The sequence below is a fragment of the Apis mellifera genome, linkage group LG4, assembly GCF_003254395.2.
Source record: "Apis mellifera strain DH4 linkage group LG4, Amel_HAv3.1, whole genome shotgun sequence".
Lineage (NCBI taxonomy): Eukaryota > Metazoa > Arthropoda > Insecta > Hymenoptera > Apidae > Apis > Apis mellifera.
The window spans coordinates 12,548,943-12,575,188 of NC_037641.1; the positions used below are offsets into that span (position 1 = coordinate 12,548,943).

Consider the following 26,246-nt stretch of genomic DNA (forward strand, 5'->3'; position numbering starts at 1 on the left):
TAATTTTTTTTCTTTTTTTTTTCTTTTTTTTTTTTTTTTCTTTTTTTTTCTTTTTTTTTTTTTTTTAACTTTCCCCCCCCCCCCCACATTACATTCGTCCACACGTTAACACTTATGCATCTGCCTTCTCTCTCTTTCTCTCTCTCTCTCTTTCTCGCTCCGTCCATATAGAAATAGAGCTTTGTAAAGTGGAGAAGAGGTACAGGTTAAATCCAGATCCACCGGAAGTACCTTTGGAGACGGAACAAGTGGTAGAATCTGTATTACCGATACCGCGGGAACATCCGGACGTATTACTCCATACACCAGATTTCGAGCCGAAAGTTGGTTTTCTCAGGACTATAGGCCTTGATATAATGCCTCCGAACAGGAGAGACGGTAAATATTAAAAAAAAATATATATACTGTATATTATACTCTTATACGCTTGATCGAATCAAAATGTGATTCGATCATTTCAATTCATTCATAATCATTCGTTACACACAGAGGCAGAAGTAACGTGGCAATACGTTCTGCAAGATCGTAAGAAACGGAAATGTTCCAATTCCGTGACCGCGTATTGCGAAAGAATTGCCAGGGCATATTCGAAGAATCCACCAACATTGCCTAAACCGCCGCAAAAGATGAGGCTTTTGGATAGAGTAAAAGTGAAACAAATTCCAGAACGACCACCGCCTCTACCACCTTTGGTTCCGAACATTGTCTCGATGGGTTATCCTTCTTTGCCTATGCCCGGTGAAAATGGGGTGAAACAACATTGCAAGATTATGGATATGAAGATGATGGATGAGAGCATGGATGTGGATTACGTGGATGGAAAGAAAGAGAGATCTAAATGGACTGGCATCGAGGACATCATCATTGCTTATAGCGAATATTCCAAAGGTATGAAATCATTTCATTTCGTTTTATAACCATTCGTTAATTTTTATACGATCTTTTATTTTTTATTATTATTATTATTATTTTTTTTTCTCTCTTTTCTTCTCATTTCAGAAAAAGCATTGGAAAAGAAAATTTTGACGAGCGAAACATCAAAATTGATGGCACAATCGAACAACTTACGTTCCGAGACCATTCATCTGGAGCGGAGGATATACGAACTTTTATCCGCGAGAACAGCCCTTGATTCGGAGAGGCGAATGCTGAGCGAGAAAATCGAAAGAATTAACGCACTTGTTAGGAACCTTAGGTAGCGATGCGTAACGCACAACACGGAAACTCATTCATCTGTGATATTATCGAAGGGTTAAGGGTCGTTAGCATACCAATACCAAATATAAAATCTTACAATTATACTTAGACAAGCGAGAATTCGATGAAACAATTTTATTGACCAATTTGTAAAGCAGCCTTTCGGTTTTAATGACCAAAATGGATAACCACTGAGATGATGTTATACATATATAATGCAGAATATAAAATTCCAATAGCAACGGATTGATACTACGATCGGTCGTGAAGCACATCTTTATATTTCGTAAATGATCCTCGTATCAACGCAATGAGTATGAGACGAGTGTGTAAGAAGATTATAAAAATTATATCCAAATATACAATGCACTTCTTAGTTCACGACTGAAGTGGTTAAAATAAAGATTTTATAGTTTTAACTAACGGCTCTTAGACTCTGAACTATAAATAATTGTAATTTGTATCATAATATTTTAATGAAAAAATAGACAAATCGTATAACTTATTTTATTCTGCGTAATGTGGACTCTATGTCAGATAATAACTTGAAACAATATGATATGTCATGAATTTGTATATGAATCGATCGTTAATATTATCTGGTGTAAAAGAGAGGGGGCAACTAATCGCGACGTTGAATCGGTTTATTGATAATCGAAAAGTTACTCCAATATATAGACTGTAACTTTCTTTTTCATTTTGCATCCTAAATGGGAATAGTGTACGTGAACTCTGTGTTAACAAAAATTTTAAAATACATTCAAACTACGAAACCACAGATTGCGATTACGATAAATTTGAATGCAAAAAAAAAAAAAAAAAAAAAAGAGGTCAAAACTATAGAACCGTAATGATTACTTTTAACTTAAAAAAATGTTTCGAGATAGAAACAACTCTAGTCTACGGACATTCGTAGAATACAGGAAAATCACATCTGATTCCAAGGGGTCAGAATAGTGATCGATTTTTCCTTTCGATGTCCACTGTTCACAATAATGAACGCAAAGGCCAGTGAATTAACAAGAGAAATTAATGTAACAACTGCAGTGAGGTACTTACGTAGCTAAAGTGACTTAATTTAAATTTTAATTTAAAACGTGAGACATCGCGCGAGCACATTCCACATAAAAACATGCTTGTTACCCGACCTTCAACATTCCAAGTTCGAACAGTAATCAGATCGCAAACAATATTAAAAAGCGAATAAAATTCGTTTCGTTGCAAAAGTTCTGTTTCTTTTTTTTCTCTCTCTCTTTCTTTCTTTCTTTCTTTTTTTTTTTTTTTTTCGTCAACATTCAACTAAATCAGTGCTTACATGTCCTAATATTTGTATCTCACTCTATTCTCTGAGTATATCGTTCAACTATTCATCGTAATACCTCCAATATGTATAATACGAATACATTTATAATTTACTGTTTTGTTCATTGAGTGCCTAACGTTATCCTACATTTGTAAATATCATTATTTTTATGTATTGTATAACAAGACAAAAAGACCACAAGATATTTGTTGGTCTCTGATCTGGCCAAAACAAGAGCCTAGGAGTAAATTGTTGAAAATATGAATTTTTTGAGTATTTTGTTTTTCCTCTCCTTTCATATATAAGGTATAGATAAGATTTTCAATATAACATACGATTAGTAATTAGTTAATATAACTATTTCATTCTAACAGTTTTAATGAAATGAAGAGCAAATATTTTTAAAATATTCATAAAGTTTTTTTCAAATTTATAATTCTGTACGTTGAAGCAATTATAAATTTTAATTATTTTCATGTTCAGTACTGCCCTCTATATACTGAGACACGCTTATTTTTTGCAGGGTGTACAATTTTTTAATATAAAGTTATGTACCATATAAAAATTAATACAAAGAAATAAAAATTATGGATTAAATGAATAATTTAAATTAGAAAACGCAATATTTTTCCATCTAATGTATAATTATACGCGTATATTATATTTTAGAAAAATTATCCGTAATTTTATCTAGGGATTTTAATATTAGATTGGCGGCGCCACATGTACATGTGATGTAGAAATAACGTTCCCGCGCAAACGAGCGCCGACCTAACTGTCGCCGCCAAAATATCGGATGTACATACGCATAACCGTCGTCGAATAGGGTAGAGGTTCATTCGCTGTTTGGTATTGCGAGGAGAAGCATCGTTCATTGTTCGCGTTTAAAAGTTTTAAGAAAATTCATTAAAAGATGTCTGGACGCGGTAAAGGTGGTAAGTATCGTATTTAGCGTTAAGAGAAATTAATTGAAAACTATAAAAACCGTTCTATGTACGTTTTTTCAGGAAAGGCTAAGGGAAAGGCGAAGACCCGCAGTAGTAGGGCAGGGCTGCAATTCCCTGTCGGAAGAATCCATCGTCTTTTGAGAAAAGGAAATTATGCAGAACGAGTTGGAGCTGGAGCTCCTGTGTATTTGGCTGCTGTAATGGAATATTTGGCGGCTGAGGTACTCGAGTTAGCCGGGAACGCCGCAAGAGACAACAAGAAGACGAGGTTGGTGAAGCAAGCTTTTCTCTCTCTTTCTATCTCTTTCTCATTCACTTATACATACTCTATTTATCTATCTTTACTTTTGCTTCTCCATGATATTTTTTTTTCCGCATTATTATATAATATAATATATTTTATATCATTTATTTATATAAAATACTATCTTTAATTGATAATTTATAAATAGTACATTAAATATACATACTTTTGTTTTTATTTCAGGATAATTCCACGTCATTTGCAATTAGCTATTCGCAATGACGAGGAATTGAATAAATTACTCTCTGGTGTAACGATTGCTCAAGGTGGTGTCCTGCCTAACATTCAAGCAGTACTTTTGCCGAAGAAAACTGGTACTGGTGGATCTGGAAAAGGAGACAAAGCATCCCAGGAATATTAATAATCTTTAGAATAATATTTCTAACTTAACAATACTTTAGGGCTATACCTTTGTTTTTTGAGCTATTAAAAAAAAAAAAAAAAAAAAATAAGTAACCTTTGAAACCTATCAAATTACAATCACTATTCTATCAATATACATTGTGAATAATCTTAATTAATAGTGCAATCTACTATTTCATTACTAAATAATATTTTTTATTTAGCTTATGTAATAGTAAAATGCATTTTTTTTTTAAGATACATTTTTTTTTTGACTTATGCTTAAGATTTATTATTTAATTATTATCATTATTATATTCATTTTGTTTTGTTCCTTCTGATCATATATTAAATTCTTAGTGATATTTTATAAACTATGAATATAAAATGAAAACCGAATAACTGTATTAAATGTTTTTGTTGACTGTAAACAATATTTAGAGTGAAAATAAAACATCATTACTCTATATTTCTTTGAAATTCTGAATTTTTGAACTTATATTTATATATTATTATACTTATATTTTTTGCATTTTTTCTAAATTCTAAAAAATATATTTTTCACATATATTAATTATATTTTCAAAATTTAGTTGTATGCGACTTCCGGTAAAGTGATTTCACCAGTGAGCTTTTACAACGTATAAAATTGCATAGGTAGCGCGTCGGTTGAACGTGACGTTAAGTTTTTGATTGCTCGAATGTTGAATATTATTTTATTGGTGAAAAATATTCGTTAAGCAGTTCAAAAATATAAAATAAAATGTCGTCAAGTGATATAAATATGCTAGTCGATATGGGTTTCAGCGTATCTAAAGCGTAAGAATTTGAGGCAATTTTTTTTAATTAATATGTAATATAACCTTTATTATATTCATTTTTATTCTATCGCAGGGAAAAAGCTTTAGAAATTACTGGAAACAAAGGAGTTGTTCCGGCAATGGAATGGTACGAGAAAGGCCGTGACTTCATTCTCATCGTCTGATGACGATCTTAATTTTTATTTTAGGCTCTTGGCTCATTCAAATGATGCTGAACCATCATCTGAACCACCTATTACTGAAAGTTCACCAGCGTCTAATCTTCAAACATCAGTTCAAGAAGACATTACCGATGCTAGTGATCAGGTGTCTACTACTGAAGTTGCTAAATCTATGAAATGTGATATGTAAATATATTAATATTTTATATGAATTAATATTGATAACATAGTTATTTTAATTCTTTGTTCAATAGCTGTGGAAAATTGTTTAAATCTAATTTGGAAGTTGAATTCCATGCAACAAAGTCTGGACATGATAGGTTCTCTGAAAGTACAGAAGAGAAAAAACCTCTTACGGATGAAGAAAAAAAAGAGCAATTACGAATATTAACAGAAAAATTAAAGCAAAAAAACAAAGAGAGGGAAGAACAGGAAAAAAAAGATGCACAAGAAAGAGAAAAAAATAGGATAAAATCAGGAAAAGAGATGGCTCAAGCTAGAAGAAAGTAAGTTGAATTTGTTTTTCATTTATGTATATTATTATATATGCATAAGTATATATATGTATATATATATACTTATATTTCAATGTTATAGATTGGAAGAATTAGAAATGAAAAAGTTGTTAGAAGAAAGGAAACGTGAAAAAGAAGAAGAGAAATTAGCACGACAAAGGGTTAAAGAACAAATTGAAGCTGATAAAGCTGCTAGACGTGCTAAAGCTAATGCTGAAAAAATAGTAACAGAATCTCTCTCGACACCTTCATCTTCCACTAATATTTATAGGAAAGAATATAATGATACAAAATTACAGGTATATATATAATTTATATATTTATGATTAATATAATTTTAATTGTAATATTTGAACAATATTGAATTATTTGATATTTTAGATTAGACTTACTAATGGACAAATATTAACTCAAAATTTTGGAAGTAAGGAAAAGTTATCTGCTGTAAGATTGTTTGTAGAACTTAATAGGACAGATACTCCTGGTCCATTTAATTTAATGACAAATTTTCCTAAGAAAATTTTTACAGAAGATGATTATGAAGCTCCTTTAAATGCATTAGGTATGTTATTGCAATATAATATTTAATATTTGCATTAACTATAATATATGTAATTAATTTTTTTGATTATTATGATTATAATTCTAGGTTTAACACCATCTGCAGTTTTAATTGTTCAAAAGAAAGTGGAATGATTAAAATGTCAATTATTATTTGCCATACAATTTGCAATATGCTTTTAAAGTAACATTTCATTGTAAAATATTATACAAATTGTTTAGAAAAAGAAATCATTTTAAAACATCTCTTATTATTAAAACAATCTCTATTTGTAATTATTAATAAAAATAAAAAATATACATTTAAAAATATTAAATGTTTAAAATTTTTATTACATTTTCATATAAAGTAAATTTTACATCAATTTTAAATTTTAAAATTACATATATTTAATATTTATACTTTTATGTTATATATATTTATAAAACAATATAAAAAATATAAATATGAAATTCATTGTTATATTATTATTTATTATTGTACTTTTATTATATGGTACTTCATCAGGATAAATTATACTTTCAGACTTACAATTTGTAGGGTATTCATACATTTCATTACAATTGATTAATTCTAATGTTTTATCAAAACATATTCGTATCTCAAATATATATGATTTTCCTGTTTGCTAAAATAATTTTTATTATATTTAATTTAATTATTAAATATTGAATGTTAAATATTGATGAACAAAATAAATTCTTATTTATTTACCTTATTTTCTTGACAAATTAATATTCCTCGTTTGTTTAATTGTTGTTCAATAGCATTTAAAATCTCTGTTTTATTATATGTTTGTCCAGGAATGATATTCGCTTTTGCCAATATATTTTTCATATCGTAAATTGATAATAATTCTAAACCTTTTGTAAAATATTTAATTTCAGTATTTAATTGTTCCAATTCTACCGCGCAAGTGCCATGTTTATCCCATTCATGTTGCCAAAGTGAATAAGAAGTTTTTCCTTTTTCTATGTCAATCCATTTTTCTTGTAATTTCTCTTTTAATGATTCTAATGCGGTCGAATTGAATGGTAATTTATCATTACAGAATTCTGGACCAATTTTATGATATTGAGATGGCCAAATACCATGAATCGTCCACTCATTATGCTCTTTTGGTAATGAACACGTATTCGATGTTGACTTTTCTTTCCATGTGTAGCAAACAGTTTGAGGCCAATGTTGAGTAAAAATTAAAGCATCGAAATCATTGTTTGATCTCGGTATTCGATTCCAACTTTTACTGTTAAAACAATTTATATATGTATAAAAATTTTCCGAAATGTATTGGTTATTCGTTAATAAAAAAAATAATAATATGAAAACATAATTTTGTTTAAAAATTTAGACAAAATTCTAAAAAATTATCGTTAAATTTATCTTATATATTGTTTTAAATAATATAAAGATTTTATCGAATATTTTTAATAAATAAAACTCACCTATTCACTTTGCCAATAAAAAACAAAAATAAAATAATAGCGAATTTTTTCCAATTCAACATTTTTAATGCTTTTTATAAATAGAATAGAACTTGATATATAAGATTTATTATCTATTTAGTTATTTGAATAAATCTTTATAATTTTATTTCAATATTTGTGTATATATATAATACCTATCAATCAAAAGAGAATTTTGAGAGAGAATTTTGAGAATTTCTTATTTTATATAGATATAAAAAAAAAATATCAAAAATTTATTTCTTCATAAGATAAGATAAAATATTATTGATTATACATAAATTATTATAACTGATAACATATATAGAAATTTATTTTAAATTGAAAATAAAATAAATAAAATATAAAAGTTATAAAATATAAAAAAGATAAGATAAAAAAAGATTTAAAATATAAAAATTGCGTTTATCTTTCGTTTTTTTTTTTAAATCATTATATATATTTCCTATTTATTATAATATTTATTTTATTTTTTAATTCTAATTTAATTCACAGATGCACTAATTTAAATAAATTTTCTAAAAATAACATATTTTGCAAGCACATTATATGTATCACAATTTTAAGATATTTTATTTCTTAATTATTATATATTTATAGAAAGTCTTAACAGAAATATATTTAATTTCTAATATACATATTCATTTTTATGAAACAAATTAAATTTTTAAAAAGCAATATATATGTTTACATTAATTATAGGTTAAAATGATATAGAGAAAAATATAAAAACATTATTGATTCTAAAATCATAAATCGAATATAATAAAAATTTAATATATCGTAACACTTCTATTATTATTATTATATATATATATTTTTTATTATTAATTTCTTTTTTACTTAACTGTATTTATTAAATATCTGATCTAATCAATATTATACCTTGAACGTGTTATCTTGTTCTACGTATACGTAGAATATATGCAATGTTAAAAGATTAAAAATCCTTTATTGCAAATATTATAGATTATATATTTATACACGTATACACAGATATAAAAAATGTTAATATATTCGTAAGAAGATTTATATTTTTAAAGAATTAATTTTAAAGACCAAAATAAAAAACTTAATAAACATAAAAATGTTGATTGAAATGTTGTTGAACTTCTTTATTAAATTACAATTGCAATTGCGAAACAAAGATAAAATGAGATAGCAGAAATAGATAATTATATTTCTCTATTTCAATTCGCCATGTAAGTTCATCTTTTTATTTTATCAAGTCTATGTATATGACATTTTATTCATATCTCTCCTGATTTGTGCAAAAGTTAAATTATTTACAATTTGAAAAATATACTTCAATAGAATAAATTTTTGCATACTAATTTTATATTTAATTTTAAAATCATTTTTTAAATCTTATATCCTATATATATATATATATCTTGATTACATTTCATATCATTTCAAAAAAATAGATTTTTTTCAAGAATTTTATATTAGTATAATTTTTATTATATTCAAAGATAGATTGTAAAAAATTAATTATTCTTTTTTTTAAAATTAATATTTTGAAAAATAATAAATCTATTACAAAAAATAAAACTATTAAGTTTAAAAGTTTTAATTAACGATATTAAAATGGTTTTTTATTATAATTTTAATCAGAAAAAGTGTTTGGAACATTTTGTTCGGTTTAAGTCGTTGTCTGAGTAAATAATAAGTGAGAACTTGTAAAAATACGAAGATAACTATTAACGCAGTAAAATCAACCCAAAAGGCCACATGATCTATACCTAAAATGAGAATTAAAAAATTACATTTTTATACAAGCATATATATATATATTATAAAAATTTATAATTTTAAAGATGAATTTTAGATGTTTTAATATTTCTTTAATTATCGTATATTTTGTATTACTAATTATCGCGTTCTTATCACCAACTAGTTTCGATGTAACAAAGTAGCAAATATTAGTCGTATCTCCATTTGACTCATTTGAATCATAATCTGTATTATATTATTTTTAATTAGCAATGAATCATCAAAATAGAAAATATTTTTATGTATTTCATTATTGATTATAGGATTACAACAAATTATTATGATTAAATAATTAAATAATTAAATTATTAAAATTTTCCAATGAAAATTAATATTATAAGTACGATTATATTTGAATTAATTTTAATTATATGCATAGATAATATATAACTGACAGTATTGAATCTTTCTCTTCATTTCACATTTTATATCTTTCATTTTCATATTAGATGATTTCAAGAAATAAATAAAACTGAGAAAATATTTATCGAAAATTTCTATTTCTAATTATTTATTTTAACAATAATATAGATTTTGCGACAATTAATAGAAACATTACTATAATTCCAATAGCTTACGCATTATTTGTAAGAGTTGTCGAGGTGTTCCAAATACACATAGCATTTCTGTAGTTGGACAATATAACTTTCCTCTATTATAACCATACAAAGCACTTATAAGACCTTCTAAACCATAGCGAATATAGCTTAGATACATTATCAATTGTCGATAAAGAGGTAAAGTTTTTGTTTCGCCAATGCCTTGTACTGCAACCAACATTAAGGGGACAGAAATTGCAGGCCCAACAAATATGCCATTCTAAAAAATATATTGATATCAGAGTTTCTTAATATAATTATAATTAGTAACATAATATGAATCCATACCACGATGTTCAATATGCTGGCTATAGCTAATGCCATGCTTTCTGCTATAAACGAGCATATTAAACAAATGCTATAAAACATAGCGCATCTAAAAAACTCCAGAGGTTGATCTGTTATCACATATACTATTGACAAATATATCGATGATACTAGCATCTGCAATGTTGGTCAAAAAAATTATTTTCACTTTAAACGATTTGTAAAAATTAATATTTATAATCTTTAATAGAATTCGGTGTTTTAACCTGTGCAAGTATGTTGTTTACGATCAACGCACAATAATAAGGACTCAAATCATACCACATATTAAAATATTCTCGTTTTATCAATTTCACTTCTGTGGGAACTGTAAGTGTGAAAAAAAAAAAAAATATTTACAAGTGAATGAAAAGCTTGAATAAAAGTTATTAAGAATATAGAAGACAATCGAGGATATTATACGATTTAAATATCTTTAACTGAAAATATTTTAACAACGTATTATAAAAAATAATAATTATATTCATTAAATATCTTTATCTTTTTTTTTTTTTTTTTTTTTTTTTTTTGTCAAATCTATTTTATCAACAATCGTCAATTCTCCTCTTATAATCGTTATTTCCTTACAATGCATTAATATCGGTAACATTGGTACATAAAGTAAAAATATTAAACAAGTTAAACAGAAACCGATATTATATATGGTTTTCGACCCGTCGTTTCCAATATTTACAAATAAACCGCCGATAATGAAGCCAACGAATATGTGTAAACATATTTTTAAATACATATAATCCTGAAAAAGATGAAAAGATTTTGTTAGATATCTCTCGTGAAAGTTTCTTTTTTTTTTTTTTTTTTTATTCAACATTTTTTTTTTTTTTTTTTTTTCTTTCTATTATTGAACACTTTTGCACCTTATTTCTACGTAACTGTAAAAACCTTCTTTTCGATAGAATGACAAATTGTTCAAACCAAGACACTTTCGATATCGTCGCATTGACTTGAAATTCGAAACTCGTTTGCCGAGAGATAGGAATAACAGGGAATTCTGTGCTCACAGCATTTACCATCCGATTTATCCATTCTGAACCATAATCACCCGCTGACACTTCTGATACTGTAACACGATAACGATGATATTTTTCAAAATCGAATTTCTAAATACGAATTCGAGTTATAAAAAGTTAAACTATTTTTACCAAAATCGGCAGGATTGTAGTGCTGCGGACATTCGATACCTATCTGTCTCATAAATGGTACCAAGTTGCGCGTAGTACTTCTATAAACACATTGGCCGTTGCCGCTCAAAACGTAAACATGATCGAATTTCGAGAAGATATTTGCGCTTGGTGTGTGAAGGGAACAAATTACAGTTCTTCCTAAACGTGCCAAAGATTTTAAAAGTTCGATACACTGAGCAGCAGATGTTTGATCCAATCCTCTGAAATTGTACAATTATATATTTGATATTGATCAAATAACGTTTGTTCAAGAATAATATGATTATTATTCTTCGCTTCGAAATAAATTACTCACGTGGTTGGCTCGTCGAGAAATATAACTGGTGGATTGTTTATGAGCTCTAAAGCTATCGAGAGTCTTTTTTTCTCGCCACCCGATAGATGCTCGGGACTTGTGTGCCTTGCATGATGTAACCGTAAAACATTTAAAATTTCTTCTATCTAAAATTACGCAAACAACGCTTAATAATTGATCTGAGAGAATCTTATGATGTTAAATAAATATATAACATATATTCAAAAAAAAGAAATGATTTCTTTCATTTTAAAATGAGTATATCCTCTTTTCAAATGCTTCTTAATTGTCGAGCATGCGATAAAAAACGTATAAAGAGGAAACGTATACAATTTTAATTTTTAATCATTAGATCTTTCCACAATTTTTTCATTCACAGGCATCGAATGAAAGAAAGAAATATTACTTTCTATTCTATCTATATTGTAAATATAATTATCGTTTGAAATGCTTACAGTATTTAATTTCATTTTTTGAGAAATATTCTTGTCAAGTTTCAAATCAGCAGCAAATTGCATTGTCTCTTGTATCGTGAGCCATGGTTGAAGAAGATCTTCTTGCATGATATAACATGACGCTTTTCTAAAGTGTTCCATGTCTCGTTTCTGCCCGTTGATATTTATTTGTCCTGTTACGTTTCCAATTGTTCTGTAAACGTTCAGAATTTGAATTTGAATTAGAGATATAGACAAGATAAAAGGAAAAAAAAAATTAAAAAGAAAGAAAAAGATTGTCGAATCGTACTACATTACGCACGAACTGCTAATTTATCGATCGAGACACGATGTTAGGATTCATGTAAACTTTGACTTAAATTTTTTTGTTTGTTTGTTTGTACGGTATATTATAAGGTCAATGACTCTTGCAAAATAAGAAATAGTTTGGTTTCAATGCAAAAACAAAAAATACGGGAAACAATAAACGATAAACGAAAGTTGTAATAATTATTATTACATAGTAAGTTTTTTCCTTTTATTAGAATCGATTGATAAATTTGTCAATTCTATACTACAGTGTTTTTGATCTGATGAAACGTTACTTGTATCCCGCGAGAATATTTAATAAGGTGGATTTTCCAGCGCCTGAAGGACCCAATATAGCCGTTAAATGTCCAGATTTGAATTGTCCGTTGATTCCTTTTAATATAGCTTTTTTATCTGATGACACATAAATAAAAAAAAAAAAAAAGAAAAATGTATCACTTCGTATAAATTTTATTTAAAATTTCAATAATCCAATCGAAAAAGATATATTATCATTTTTATCATAAAATAAATGAAAATTCTATATTACATATAATCATCATATCCAATAATAAATATGTATTTAATAGAGACATATAAGATATATTTTAAAAGAAATATAATCTTCCATGTGTATATATTTGTAAACATACAATCTTTAACACATTGATTATTATTTTAAATAGGAAAATGAGTTATTTTGTTATCAATCTAGTACATTCATATGATAATATTTAAATTGAAATATAAATGTTGAATTAAATTCAAATTACACGAATTATCTGATTTGATTATTAATTAAGAATATTATTAACTGATTGATTTATAAATGTATAATTAAATATTAATTTATAATTCTTTTTATTAAATAGTTATTAAATAATTATTAATATATTTCATTTTGAAATATATTTAATGTACGATAAAGATAATTATATTTTAACATTCTATTCTATTTAAAAATATTTTCTTTTTTTTTTCATCCGTGTTAATTATTGATAACTAATAATTAAATTGATTTATAATATTGACGATAATAAAATTATGCAGTATTATATTTTTATTTCCATGTATTATATTCATGATATATTCATGTTCAACTTCATTTTTATCTTATGTTTACTTTTTATTTTATTGATCGAGGTAATAATATGATAATAAAATATCTATAAAAGTTAATTTATAGGAATTCCTTATACATTTGCAGAATAACGTGTTTTTAAAAAGAAACTGATTTTTTCGATTGTTCATTCATCATAAATATAGCATTTATATCATTTTTTGTATTTCAAGCGTTTAATTTGAAAAAGATAAAAAAAAAAAATATATATATATAAGATACTGAAATATTCTTTTAATTCTTTTCGAAGAGATTTAGTAATATTAAAATAATTAAAAAAATTATGATAATGAAAAATATTGAAAAAGAAATTTATAATAAAAAAATATTAGAAAAAAAAAAAAATTTTTTTTATATATAAAATAGTAATCTTAGGAATAATGTTCTCATTGCTTTTTAAATACATTGAAATTTAAATTTCAACTCAATTTAACATTTAAATTTCATTCGTTTAGCTTTTTAATTTATATGAAGAATACATAATGTTCTTTAATGTTCTAAATAATATAATAAAAAATATAAATAAAATTATTTTACCTTTTTTTACATTGTATCAAAATTAAATTTTAATACATGAATAGTAAAATTTTAATTTTCTTTATTATATTTAATAAAAATATATACTACAATTTATATTATATCGTACCTTTTCTACCATAAGGTATTGTATAAGTTAGGTCATTAAATTCGATGTTAATAGAGGCCATTTTTTTGGAATTTAATAATGATAATGAGATGTCATCCATTCCATTGTTGCTTTGTTTTGCCTTCAATCCCGATTTTGTAAGCATGATTGATATCTACAGTTTAAAAGAAAAATATTTTTCTTTCATTTATATTATTATTTATAACACTTTTAAACATTAAAATTAAAATCTTTCTTTAAATTTTTTAATAAATTCATAATATTATTTTTCAAATAATGTTTTTAAAAATCAATCATTTTTTTTTCGATCGAAATGACAATTGTATATTTATAAATTTTTCATGAATGAAATATTTAAAAAAAATTATGTCATTATTATTTAAAAAAAAATAATCAATTATAACAATTTAAGAAAAGAAAGTTGTAATGAATGTATGATAAATTAAGATAAATATAATACTATAATTTTCCAAGTTGTTTAAAATTTGCATTAAATATTATAACACATCAAATCACACAATTATTTGTTTATAAAAGCGTCACTGATAAAAAATTTAAAAACCCGTTGAAAACGGTCGAAAGCTTGATACACGACAAGTCGCGGTTGAAGACTGACGCTAAAATAACTTTACTATGTTCCCTATTCCTAACGACACTCTGTACTGTACACATATAATTGTGTCGGCTGCTATCACAATAGTATCATATATCGTGTAAATCATCTTGATGTAATTAACATTTTTGACTCATATTTTAATTCGACAAGCAGAAGTTTTGTTTTTTTTTTTTTTTAATATAATAATTTAAATTATTAAAAATAATGATGTAATGTAACAAAGAACTAAAAAGCATATTTAAAGTCCAATGTGAATCATGCACAATGTTTGTGTATGGATACGATATGATAATACATCGAAATATATAATAACGAATAAAATAAAAAACAATTGGTGTCGTTTCAACGTTATTAATCAGATATTTGAGAATATTTTAACAAAGAAAAAAAGAGAAAAAAAATTCATTATTTGTAAATCATTTATTGTTAATTAACATAAGTAATTGATACTGCAATAAAATAAAAAATAATAGATAATAGAATGAATAAATGACTTTGTTACTTAAAAATAAATATTTCTCATTTCATGCAGAGTATATGTATACATATGTATATATATGTATATGTTTATATTTTGCACACATTTATTAAGCTTTTATTGTAACACAAAAAGCTTTTAAGAGTTTTTTTTTTTTACTTTATAATACGTATAAATTATTATTATTTACAATAAATTAATTTATGATTCAATTAGTTAGAAAGTATATTTATAGGTACAATTTATTAAATTTGTAAAATTTGGGACAAACTCAAGATTATAATAGGCACGAATTAATTAAATATTTAATGAGCATAACAAACTGCACTAAAAAACAGACTGTATTAGTAGGTATAGATCGAATTAGTCCATACTAATGTGTTAATTATATGTAAGTTCATAGAAATCTACGCGCATGCTCCAGTCCTCGAAATATATATATAAATAAATATATTTTTTTAAATATTTGTTTTCTGTAGATTTTATTCCTATGAAAAAATAATATCTTTTTGCTTATTTTTATTAATAATCTTTTTACTTATACTCTTGTTAATACATTTAAACATATATTTTAGAATGTTTCGACTTTTATGATTTTATTTTTTATAATATATAATATTCTTCATAATTAAAACCAATATATATATTCCTTAATATTAAATAATCTTTATCTTATCTTTAATATTAAAAAAAATATATTATATAATAAATATACATATATTAATAAACATGTATTTCATTCTCTAAAATAAGTACTTTTTTGTCAATTTATTGTCAATATTTGAAATAAGTATCTTTTTTAATATGCTATCTAGTGTATATATTAGTATCAAGTGTATCATTATTTCACAAGTTATATATATTATAACGGTGATTTTTTATGCAAAAATAATTATATATGAATATAAGATTTTGAATAATGATTTTTTTCTAAATTGCATTCGTGATTGAATAAATACTTTATATAATAGTTATATAAAGTAAACAAGGAATTTTTTTACTATTCCATAAAATCGATTAAATTGTGATTAAACAAACTTATAATTTGACTTGTAATTTTAAAAAATTTAAATGGTTCCACAAGTTCATCTTGAAAATGAAAAAATATATATATTTATATTTCTTTTACTTAGAAATAAATGATAAATATTTAAATTAATAATAATATTATGAAAAACAATTTTATTCATAATAAACAAACGCTATTAAATACAACGAACATTATGCCAATAATTTAGCACAATTACACGCATTCACATGCATGATATTTTATAAAAGATTTATGTATATATGTATATATAAAATTATATATATATAGTAGAATTTCCATAATCTGATATGCATAATTCCAATATTTTGCAATATCATCATGACTCATTTTATATTACATATATTTTTCTTATATTACGTATTTCATATTTATATATCATATCGTATCATCATATTTACATATTTATATTACTTCTTTTATTTTTATCATATTAAAGGTACAATTTAATAATTTGGCATTAATAAATTATAGAAATTCTACCATTATATTATTATAAAAATTCTTATATTCCGGATTTCGATATAATGATACATATTATCAAATATCGATTGCGTAACCATTTTTTATATAAATATATTTAATTCATTCCATATAAATAGATATAAACATATCTTTTATTAAAGTACATTTATCAAGTTAATGAATATTTATTATACATACTATAAATCAAATGTTTTAATTTTATTTTGTGCATGAATAATTAATCATAATTTCTAATACATTTGAAAAATATAATTTAAATAAGAATCGACGATAAAATTGTTCTTCCAAAATCGTTGAAAATTCTATTCTTGTTATATATTTTTATGTGATTTATATTTGTATACAAATAAATTCCCTTAAAAAATTATGCTGAAGAAATACATTAATTAAAAATGTATACAATGTATGTAAAATTTTGGTAAACTTATTCTAAATCTTAAGTTCGATGTTCGTGATGCATTACCAAATTTCAACATTCATAATTATATAATATGGGAAGATATTTATTATTTTAAATATTATTCTTAAAACATTTTAAATATCATTCTAAAAAACATCGTGTTATATATCCGTGTTAAAATTAAAAAATATATATTATTGCATTTATTTTCTGTTATCTGCATCGTCAAACTCACAGCCATGGGCAGATAAAAGTATCACTTGCGAAATGTTGTTAATTTAAGGCCTCTTATTCTTACTCAAAGAATAAAAATTGCAAAAATTTTAGAATAATTGATTAGTATTTTTATGCATTCGAATCAAATGCATTTATATTCTTTTCTAATTATCTCTTTCAAAACTGGTAATACATCCTTAAGATCAACTTGAGATCACCATACATATTATAATATTGTAATATATTGTAATATAACAAAATGGATCGAAAAGATTTTAACAATTATCGTAACAACAACCATTATGGAATTGTCATCGTACAATTTAATAAAAACAAATAAATTATATTTATTTCATAATATTATAAATTATAGATAGATAATATTTTAATTTGCAAATAAACATATATATATATTATATGAATATAATATTTTTATATTTTACTCGTATAGTATTCGTATGAATTTGTCTTGATGATCAAAAATTATAAATAAAAAATAATTTTCGATATTAAAACATAAGATTATTAATCTTCTACTGTACGATGACGGTAAGAAAATGCATTACCTTAATCCATTAACATTCGTTTATAAAAGTATTTCAACATTTTAAATTGATAATAATTGTACATCGATCTATCGCGCAGTCTTTAATTTCCAACGAAGGAATAAATAGGCAGCGATTCGAAGAACAACAAATATCAAAAGCAAGGCAAGAATATCGAGAGTGAAATCTGCATCAAGCATGTCTAGTTCTTCCAATGTTGTTTCTGGGTTTTTAAAGTGGCAGTATACCTGTAAATAAAAAAATAAATAATAAAAAAAAAGTATAATGGATTATATAAAAGTAAATTGGATCATTTTGAAAAATGAAATCAAGATTTCTAGACCAACAATTTTTAGTAATGTAGATTTTTGTGTATATAAAATATTATTATATTATTTGTATAATTTTATACTATATTTATATATTATATATATATATGTGTGTATGTAGAAACAAAATTTTAACAGAGTTTTTTTTTAAATTAACCATTTTAAATTAACTATTCAAGACATATTATTTTAAATGATAATAATAATTTAACTTACATGAAAAAAAAAAAAAGAGTATATGAGAAGAGTATATCATACCTGGAAACATTTAAGTTTTTCTCGACCAAAAGAATATGTGGCAAGAGCAGTCCCTTCAAAACCATATCTAATATAACTTAGATAAGTAATCCATCTAAGATATACAGGAATTGCATCAAAACTAACGAAAAAGCCGGAGAATAAGAGAAATGGTACGGACATAACTGGTGCTAAAAATACACCATTTTGTACGTTCATTGCTGCTCCAACCACCAATCCAACCGATTGCGCTACAAAAGAAATTAGTAAACATGTTCCCAAGAACATACTGAATCGCATAATATCCGTTGGTTGACTTGTCATGAAGTATACAATTGTGACATATATAACACAAAATACTGCCTATAAGAAAAATCATGTGTCATATAAAATTGTATGTACAGAAAAAATCTAATTCATTTTTATAACAAAATTAAATTTTTTTTTTTTTTTTTTTTTACCTGAAATGGTATATCTGATACAGTAATTGCTAGATAATAAGCCTTAAGAGAATACCATCTATTAAAATTTTCTTTCAGAAGTACTGGCAATTCTAATGGAACTGTGAAAAGAAAAGTTTTTAAAATGTTATCATAAAAAAGGAAGCAAAAAAATAAATAAAAACATTTTTAAAATAATATGACTTACAAGATAAAATTGTAATAGTCATTGATGTATACATAAGAAACAACATATTAAAGAATAGAAATCCAAGGTTGCTAAGTACTTTAGCACCATCATTTCCAATATCATAATAAAGTGCGCCAATCAATAATCCTACTAGAATATGAGCAAAGAGTCGAAGATACATAAGAGTCTAAAGGAAATATTATTAGAATTGTAAAATTTTTTATTTAAAAAAATTAGACTTTAAATAAAATTTAAACTACTGATTAATTTACCCAATCTCTACGACTGAAAAGTAAAGTTCGTTTTAAAACAATCCAGAATTGTTGATATTCCGATGTGGGATATCTCTCTGGAGTAACTATAATTGATTCATCGAGTAAAGCTACATCAGCATTATCCTTTTTTTCCATATCAATTGGTATTACTATATCTATTACAGAAAGACAATAACAATAATAAAATATTTAAAAATAATTGATATATTCATAAATTATTTAATAATTTATTCAATTTTCTTATCTACCTTGTTTTGCAATATCATTACTTGCATAAGATGAAATAATTCCTTTATTATTAATTTCTTTTTTTACTTTATCCTCTTCAAACTTTTCTTTCAAATTGCTCGCATCATTTTTATCTTTTCTTTCAGTATTTTTTCCACCTTCTTCGTTTTTCGAAAACGAATCAGGTAAATTATTGAGTTCTTCCAATTTATTTTCAGGAAATGGATATCCTTCTCGAATATCATATTTTCCATTCTTTATAGCATTTACCAAATTTTTGATATTATCTCCATATTCTCCACAAGATACTTCAATAACTGAAAATTAAAATATAATAATCATTATTTTGAAATCAGAGTTTTAAAAAAAGCTAAGATATTTCAATGTCATAAATAACTTACTGAAAGAGGCTGGATTGTGATAACTTGGACAATTGAATCCAATATTTCTAAGAAACGGTACTAATTGTGATGTAGATCCCTGGTACACACATTGTCCTTCAGCTAATGTATATAACGTATCGAACATTTCAAAAAGTCTAGCGCTAGGTTGATGAATAGTACATATTATCGTTCTTCCGCCTCGAGCTAAAGTCTTTAAGAGCAAGATGCATTGAAAACAAGACGAAGAATCTAAACCACTGTAAATTAATAAAAATTATATATATATAAAATATTTTCATTACAATATGAAAAAAATACAAAAAATTAAATGAGACAAGATTTGTATTTCTTTTCATTAAATTTTTAAAATACATTAAATAATTGTTAAATAAATCTTCCGTTTTTTTTTCTTAATCAAAACAAAATTTTAATAGATTTTTATTCAAAAATTATTTTTCCAAAGCTTTAATCAATTTTTAAAAAATTCAAGATGAACACATAAATGATAAATTAATTGATATGGTAAATTCGGTAAATTCAAAGATAAAAACAATTACGATATTTAAAAAAGAATGTTATATATAATTTCAGTGAAAGCGAGAAAGCAAGGACTTTCAAAAACTTCAAGATTGGTTGTATACTTTCTCTTAGTCATGTTTTTATTTCTTCATTTGATGAAATTAACTTGTATGCGTCAATTTTATTGTTTATAACATATAATTTCTTATATATACATATAACTATTACAAATTAATGAAATATGATTGTATCTTTATTAGAAAAAATTCAATTCAAAGGATATCCACTATTTATTAAATATAAATAGTATACATATATACTATACATAAATATATATATATACTATATGTATGTGTACAAACAGAAAACAAGATTCTTTAGCATTAATGATAGTGAAAGTTGGTTGGCATTGATCTATTAAGAAGAAAAAATATTTTCTTGTTATAAATTTATAATTTCTATAAATGAATAAACATTTCAAAAACATTCTTGTTTTCTTTTCCTTTGTACAACATATATATATATATATATACATATGTATAAGATTTGCTCACCTAGTAGGTTCGTCAAAAAACATTATTGGAGGATTATTGACTAATTCAAGAGCAATAGAAAGTCTTTTTTTTTGCCCACCGCTCAAATTCGATGTCATAGTTTGACGATGCTCGGATAAACCAAGTGTTTCTAAAATCTCTTGAATCTAAATGACACAAATAATATAATTAAAAAGTTAAATATTTTTTATTAGATTATATTGTAAAAATAAAACATACCACTTCTTCTTTTTCTGTTTTGTTAACATGCGATCCAAGTTTAAGATTTGCAGCGACTTTCATGGCTTCAGCCACTGTTAAATTCGCATGAAGTTGATTATCTTGCATTATGTAGCATGATAATTTTCTAAAGGCACTAAGATCCCTTTCATGACCATTCATTGTAACACTTCCTTCAGTACCTGTTGATCTAAACATATAGTTCAACTATTTTTAAATGTATAATCGTTTATGCTAAAAAAATAAAACAATATTCTTCTTTATTAAAATGAATTAAAAATAATCATAAATTTTATTATGATTTTTTCATATAATATTTTTTCATATCAAAATTCTATTTTTTAACGTATAACTTATGTAATTATCAAAACATTAGAAAATAAAATTGAAATTGCATAAATAGTAATGATCCTCGATCATTATACTTAATCTACTAAATCTTATTCGTGTTTTTCAAATCGATAATTAACATCGTTGAACATCTTTCTGTCATATTCAAAAATTTTTGTAGAACAATTGCAAAAATAATAAATCATGAAAAAAAAAAAATGAAAATATTTGAGAAAAAAAATACTTTTAATTGACAAAGAATTATTCTTAATGGATTATTTGATTTATTTACTAAAAACCCATTTATAAATAATAATAAATAACCCATTTATAAAATATAATTAACATGTACAAACGAACATTGATTTTTTAATGAATACATTGCAGAATTTGCATAAATATAAGGACTCACTTGTATCCGGTCAGAATGTTTAAAAGAGTAGATTTTCCTGCACCGGAAGGCCCCATAATAGCTGTCAGTTCTCCAGATCGTAATCTTCCACTGACAGATTTTAAAATTGTCTTTGCATCTAAAAATTATTTATTTAATTATTTTTAATAATAAGGAAAAGAAATTGTTGTAATTACTTTACTTATAAAAAAATGAATTCTTATATTCTTCTCATATTTATGATTTCGCATATATGCATGTTCATTGTGATTCATATATATATATATAAAATTTTGAAATATATGTTTCTTTTTCTTATAATATAATATAAAAAATATTTTTGAATAATATAATTATAAATGTAATTTATCATTATATTTTATGCAAAATTATTTAACTATATATACAATAAACAAAGTTGATATTATGATAATATTATGATGCCATTACGTCACATTTTAATATGTGTATATAACAATGATTGCGTGACCATGGATTTGTTTGCAGACGTAACGTTTATGTTGATAACGTTTATGTTAGTAAAAAATCAAATTAAATTTTGAATATTTATAAAGTTGTTTTAAATCTATTTAATAATTAACATATTTAATATTTTGATTTTTCATTATTATTATTATTATATGAATATTTTCTACAAAGAGAGGATGATTATTATAAATATCAATTACAAATATTATATATATTGCATTAATATAAAATATTAATAAATATATATATATATATATATATATATATATTATTCAATGTTATTCAGATTAGTTTAGAATTCAATTAATTCATTCTTTTTAATATTCTTATATATATAATAGAACAAGTTTTTATAATCAAGCATAATAATCTTTCCTGTATTGTATAGAAAAATCAACATATTGCAAACATATTGAAAGATGAATTACAAAAATATTATTATACATTCAATTTCGATATTATTTTTGTTTAATTTTCTATTTACACATGTATATATTTATATATAAATATATATTATTTTTATCATTATTATAAATATCTATTATATAAATATAAATATCTATTTAATATTAATATACGTATTAGATTTTTTATTTAAAAATGCAATATTTTTGATATACAAATAATATTGATACAAATAGTATTTAAACATTCTTTAAATATTTATGTAATATTAAAAAAATTGCTTAGTCATTAACATACACATAAGTTAACTATATATATACATATATATATATAAAATATATAACATTAACAATTCATAATTAAAGAAGAAAAAGAAAAAAATATTCTCAAATGCAACGAATGTTTTTAAATATTAAATTAAATATTAAATTAAATTAAGAAAATGTAATTAATAATTTTGAAATAATAATCCGAAAGAATATTAAATTTTTATTTCAAAACATTTAATGAATTTAATAAATAAATTTAATCATTCGTTTAATTAGAATTATAAAAAGAAAAAAAAAAGAAGAGAAAGAAAAATATTGAAAAATAAACAAAATAAAATGAAAACGCTAACTCGCTACCAGTAAAATGAAACTTTATCGCCAGATACTGTAATTGGAACAAACCAGCCATAAGCTGGTCGAGTATAAATTAATGATAAATAGAAACAAAGGTTCTCTTTCAAATCATTCATTCTATTATTGTGTTTGCTGCCTTACTCCATCATTATTTCTTTTAACGCAAAATTATTAAATTTCTCTTTTCAAATAATTATAATCTGTTTTAAGTGTCGCACTTAAAAATTTAAAAAACATATCAATAAAAAAATATTTTCTATATCTAATTGCATATACTTTAGAAATCGTTGTTAAAATTTTATGCCGTAAGCGGTCTTCTTGCAAAATCTCTGCTTTAATTTCTTCACTTTAATATTCAATTCATATAGAAAGTTATTTTTTAAAAGAAAAAAAAAATATATATATATATAGTACAGTAAAAAAAGTATACATATATAGATAGATAAAATAAAAACGAAAATAAAAACATTATCATTATGATTCATTTAATTTCTCTACATTATATATCTTATTTAAAAATATTATTTATAAAATCATTTTATTTTATAAATATTAAATTTAAATAATGAGATTTTATTAATATGTAATATTATTAATATAATTAATTTTATTAATATAATTAAAAATATGTATTATATATTATTATGTCTTAATAATATGTATATCTATGATATACATATTAATAATATTTAATTTCTTTTTTGTAATCAATTTCATCAATTACAAAAACTGAAAGAAAAAATAAAAGAAGTAATAAAATAATTTATTATGTTTTCTTAAATTAATTAATTAATCGTTTCAATGATGCCTCAAAGAACTTTTAGTATTTATTTTGTTTTGTAGTAGTATTTACATTGTTTGATTGAAAATAAAATATATGTAAATTTTAGCTTTAAATAGCTTTTATAAAAATATAAAAGAAAAGTAAAAATACTTACTATTTTTGTTACCTTCTCGTACTTTGTACGTTAAATCGGTGAATGCTAAGTCAACCGGTGGTCTTTTCGGCAAATGAGTAATCGTTTTATGTTGTGCAGGTACAATTTGCAAACGAGAACCAGAACCTTTTCTAGGTTGTAATAATATTTCATTAGTATTATCTTCGTTTGAACAATTTCCTTCGAGCTTCATTTTGTTTCTTTTTTAGAACTTTTTATATTGAATTTGCTATAAAATTTAAATAAATCTTTTTTTATGATCGATATTTGTTCAAACGAATTGACTTTTTCGTAATCTTGTATTCTCGCTCTTTATTGCATAAGCATACAAATTCTTTCATTGCCTGAAAAATTATTTATTTTCAAATTTAATTTTATCTGTTTATCTAATATAATATACACATTATATTATATATGTTTAAATTAAAAATGTAACCTTTTCTTAATCACAAAAAACGTGATGAATTTTATTTTGTTATATTTAAGGATATAAAATATTACTTATTATATATAATTGTAAGTTTACAAATATTTATTTTTATATTGGAACATATTACACATTTCTTTGGCACATGAATTTTATTAATTTTTTTAATTATAGAAAAATATAAATTTATAGGCATTTATTTACATATATTCAATTTTAACAATTTTTTAAATATCATAGTTCTTATTATTAAATTCAATTTGATAAGATCGTTTTATCTTAAAGATATTACAATGAGGATTTTAAAGATAAGATCAAATATATTTCAAATAACGCGCCTTCTTACATTATTGAACTAGCAATACGAGAGAAGTCGGTCAAAAAGAGACGACCATAACTTTAGGAGTATATGTTTAACAACTGTATAGACCAACAACTTTATCCTCGAGTCAGAAACAAGAGTAACTCAACTTCTATATTCCGCGTCTTCGAAGCACATAACGATGTGGTTAAGTAATTAAAAATAAAACACACGCTTACAATTTTTACAATTATACGTAGAACAACAATGAACGTTTTTAAAATTATAGAATTATACTCATGATAAACTATTAAAAAATTGGAGACAGTAACCAATTCAACAATCTCCCAACGATACACGAATCTCGGTGTCTCGAGACTGACTGACTGACTCAACCGTTTAGCTGCATCGCGGCCATCACCATTGACCGCCGTTGCTTTCCAGAGTGCTCTTTCTCACTCTGTTTTCCTTTTCTCTTCTCTCTCACTCTTTTTTCCACGCATCCACCATCTTTTTAAGGACACAACAAAGAAAGATAATCAAGAGAGTGATGAGTTAATATGATCAAAGTCGAGATCGTGAAGAAGCTATTTAGTTGTGATCTCTAGTAATCGTTGCTCTATTAGTTGACCGGTTATGATTAATTAATTTATTTCAAATAACATTTAAATTTTTTCTCTTAAATTTTATACCTTCAATAAGATTAAATTGATAAATTATTTAAAATTATAACAATAAAAAATATTTAAAATATATTTATCTTAAAGTTATAACAAAAATTTAGTTTTTTTATAGCAGCAAGTAATAAATTAATACCATTTTTAATTACTCTTTTATATTTAAGAAAAACGAATATAAAATATTCCAAAAT

At 24.0% G+C, this 26,246-nt stretch overlaps 5 protein-coding genes across 12 annotated transcripts in view; 3 read left to right on the forward strand and 2 right to left on the reverse strand.

Annotated features, from left to right (window-relative positions):
* Positions 1 to 2,765, forward strand: part of LOC409658 — a 52,713-nt gene extending 49,948 nt beyond the window's left edge. The window contains exons 13-15 of one of the 2 annotated variants that reach the window (XM_393156.7): positions 172 to 378; positions 490 to 888; positions 1,000 to 2,765. In XM_393156.7, the coding sequence (XP_393156.5) occupies positions 172 to 378; positions 490 to 888; positions 1,000 to 1,199 (806 nt within the window). In that variant the 3' untranslated portion in view covers positions 1,200 to 2,765. Of the gene's footprint in view, positions 1 to 171; positions 379 to 489; positions 889 to 999 lie in introns of those variants that run through there. The other variant, XM_016911798.2, reaches the window with a different exon arrangement.
* A 510-nt stretch (positions 2,766 to 3,275) lies between these two features.
* On the forward strand, positions 3,276 to 4,200 carry LOC552322 (histone H2A). Its single transcript, XM_624697.6, has 3 exons — positions 3,276 to 3,435; positions 3,508 to 3,715; positions 3,935 to 4,200. Exons 1-3 carry the CDS (start codon positions 3,414 to 3,416, stop codon positions 4,110 to 4,112), a joined length of 408 nt encoding a protein of 135 aa, XP_624700.1. The 5' UTR covers positions 3,276 to 3,413; the 3' UTR covers positions 4,113 to 4,200.
* Positions 4,201 to 4,734: 534 nt separating this feature from the next.
* Positions 4,735 to 6,468, forward strand: LOC552336 (UBX domain-containing protein 1). The gene is made up of 7 exons (XM_624712.6): positions 4,735 to 4,912; positions 4,988 to 5,041; positions 5,103 to 5,261; positions 5,330 to 5,581; positions 5,673 to 5,889; positions 5,972 to 6,152; positions 6,240 to 6,468. The coding sequence occupies exons 1-7, from the start codon at positions 4,857 to 4,859 to the stop codon at positions 6,284 to 6,286; spliced, it is 966 nt and encodes a 321-aa protein (XP_624715.1). The 5' UTR covers positions 4,735 to 4,856; the 3' UTR covers positions 6,287 to 6,468.
* A 2,707-nt stretch (positions 6,469 to 9,175) lies between these two features.
* On the reverse strand, positions 9,176 to 15,845 carry LOC724304 (ATP-binding cassette sub-family G member 1). Of its 5 annotated transcripts, none has more exons than XM_006569380.3 (12): positions 15,642 to 15,845; positions 14,309 to 14,462; positions 12,839 to 12,956; positions 12,255 to 12,447; positions 11,800 to 11,945; positions 11,463 to 11,704; positions 11,178 to 11,380; positions 10,888 to 11,056; positions 10,527 to 10,627; positions 10,282 to 10,437; positions 9,973 to 10,213; positions 9,191 to 9,363 (listed from the first exon to the last, which is right to left on the reverse strand). In XM_006569380.3, exons 2-12 carry the CDS (start codon positions 14,451 to 14,453, stop codon positions 9,191 to 9,193), a joined length of 1,887 nt encoding a protein of 628 aa, XP_006569443.1. In that variant the 5' UTR covers positions 14,454 to 14,462; positions 15,642 to 15,845. The 5 variants fall into 5 exon arrangements, with proteins under 5 accessions (XP_026295996.1, XP_026295995.1, XP_006569443.1 ...); XM_006569381.3 differs by lacking the exon at positions 15,642 to 15,845 and adding an exon at positions 14,871 to 15,077; XM_006569379.3 differs by lacking the exon at positions 15,642 to 15,845 and adding an exon at positions 14,769 to 15,077.
* Positions 15,846 to 18,048: 2,203 nt separating this feature from the next.
* LOC414051 (ATP-binding cassette sub-family G member 1) lies at positions 18,049 to 25,866 on the reverse strand. Of its 3 annotated transcripts, none has more exons than XM_006569375.3 (12): positions 25,615 to 25,866; positions 24,648 to 24,991; positions 22,214 to 22,331; positions 21,472 to 21,661; positions 21,253 to 21,398; positions 20,198 to 20,436; positions 19,817 to 20,113; positions 19,566 to 19,723; positions 19,312 to 19,480; positions 19,125 to 19,225; positions 18,685 to 19,026; positions 18,049 to 18,345 (listed from the first exon to the last, which is right to left on the reverse strand). In XM_006569375.3, the coding sequence occupies exons 2-12, from the start codon at positions 24,838 to 24,840 to the stop codon at positions 18,187 to 18,189; spliced, it is 2,112 nt and encodes a 703-aa protein (XP_006569438.1). In that variant the 5' UTR covers positions 24,841 to 24,991; positions 25,615 to 25,866; the 3' UTR covers positions 18,049 to 18,186. The 3 variants fall into 3 exon arrangements, with proteins under 3 accessions (XP_006569438.1, XP_397486.2, XP_006569437.1); XM_397486.7 differs by having other exon boundaries at positions 25,421 to 25,866; XM_006569374.3 differs by having other exon boundaries at positions 25,084 to 25,866.
* Between the last annotated feature and the right edge of the window lie 380 nt (positions 25,867 to 26,246).

Coding starts and splice junctions, on each gene's coding strand:
- LOC552336 (XM_624712.6), top strand. CDS start 4,857: ATGTCGTCAAGTGATATAAATATGCTAGTCGATATGGGTTTCAGCGTA. Junction 4,913..4,987: donor GGTTTCAGCGTATCTAAAGC/GTAAGAATTTGA, acceptor ATTCTATCGCAG/GGAAAAAGCTTTAGAAATTA. Junction 5,042..5,102: donor GTTGTTCCGGCAATGGAATG/GTACGAGAAAGG, acceptor TTTTTATTTTAG/GCTCTTGGCTCATTCAAATG.
- LOC414051 (XM_006569375.3), bottom strand. CDS start 24,840: ATGAAGCTCGAAGGAAATTGTTCAAACGAAGATAATACTAATGAAATA. Junction 21,662..22,213: donor AACATTCTGACCGGATACAA/GTGAGTCCTTAT, acceptor CTATATGTTTAG/ATCAACAGGTACTGAAGGAA. Junction 20,437..21,252: donor TTTTTTGACGAACCTACTAG/GTGAGCAAATCT, acceptor ATTAATTTACAG/TGGTTTAGATTCTTCGTCTT.
- LOC724304 (XM_026440210.1), bottom strand. CDS start 14,453: ATGCTTACAAAATCGGGATTGAAGGCAAAACAAAGCAACAATGGAATG. Junction 11,381..11,462: donor CTACAATCCTGCCGATTTTG/GTAAAAATAGTT, acceptor ATCGTGTTACAG/TATCAGAAGTGTCAGCGGGT. Junction 10,628..10,887: donor GTTACCGATATTAATGCATT/GTAAGGAAATAA, acceptor TCACACTTACAG/TTCCCACAGAAGTGAAATTG.
- LOC552322 (XM_624697.6), top strand. CDS start 3,414: ATGTCTGGACGCGGTAAAGGTG. Junction 3,436..3,507: donor GTCTGGACGCGGTAAAGGTG/GTAAGTATCGTA, acceptor ACGTTTTTTCAG/GAAAGGCTAAGGGAAAGGCG. Junction 3,716..3,934: donor AGAGACAACAAGAAGACGAG/GTTGGTGAAGCA, acceptor TTTTTATTTCAG/GATAATTCCACGTCATTTGC.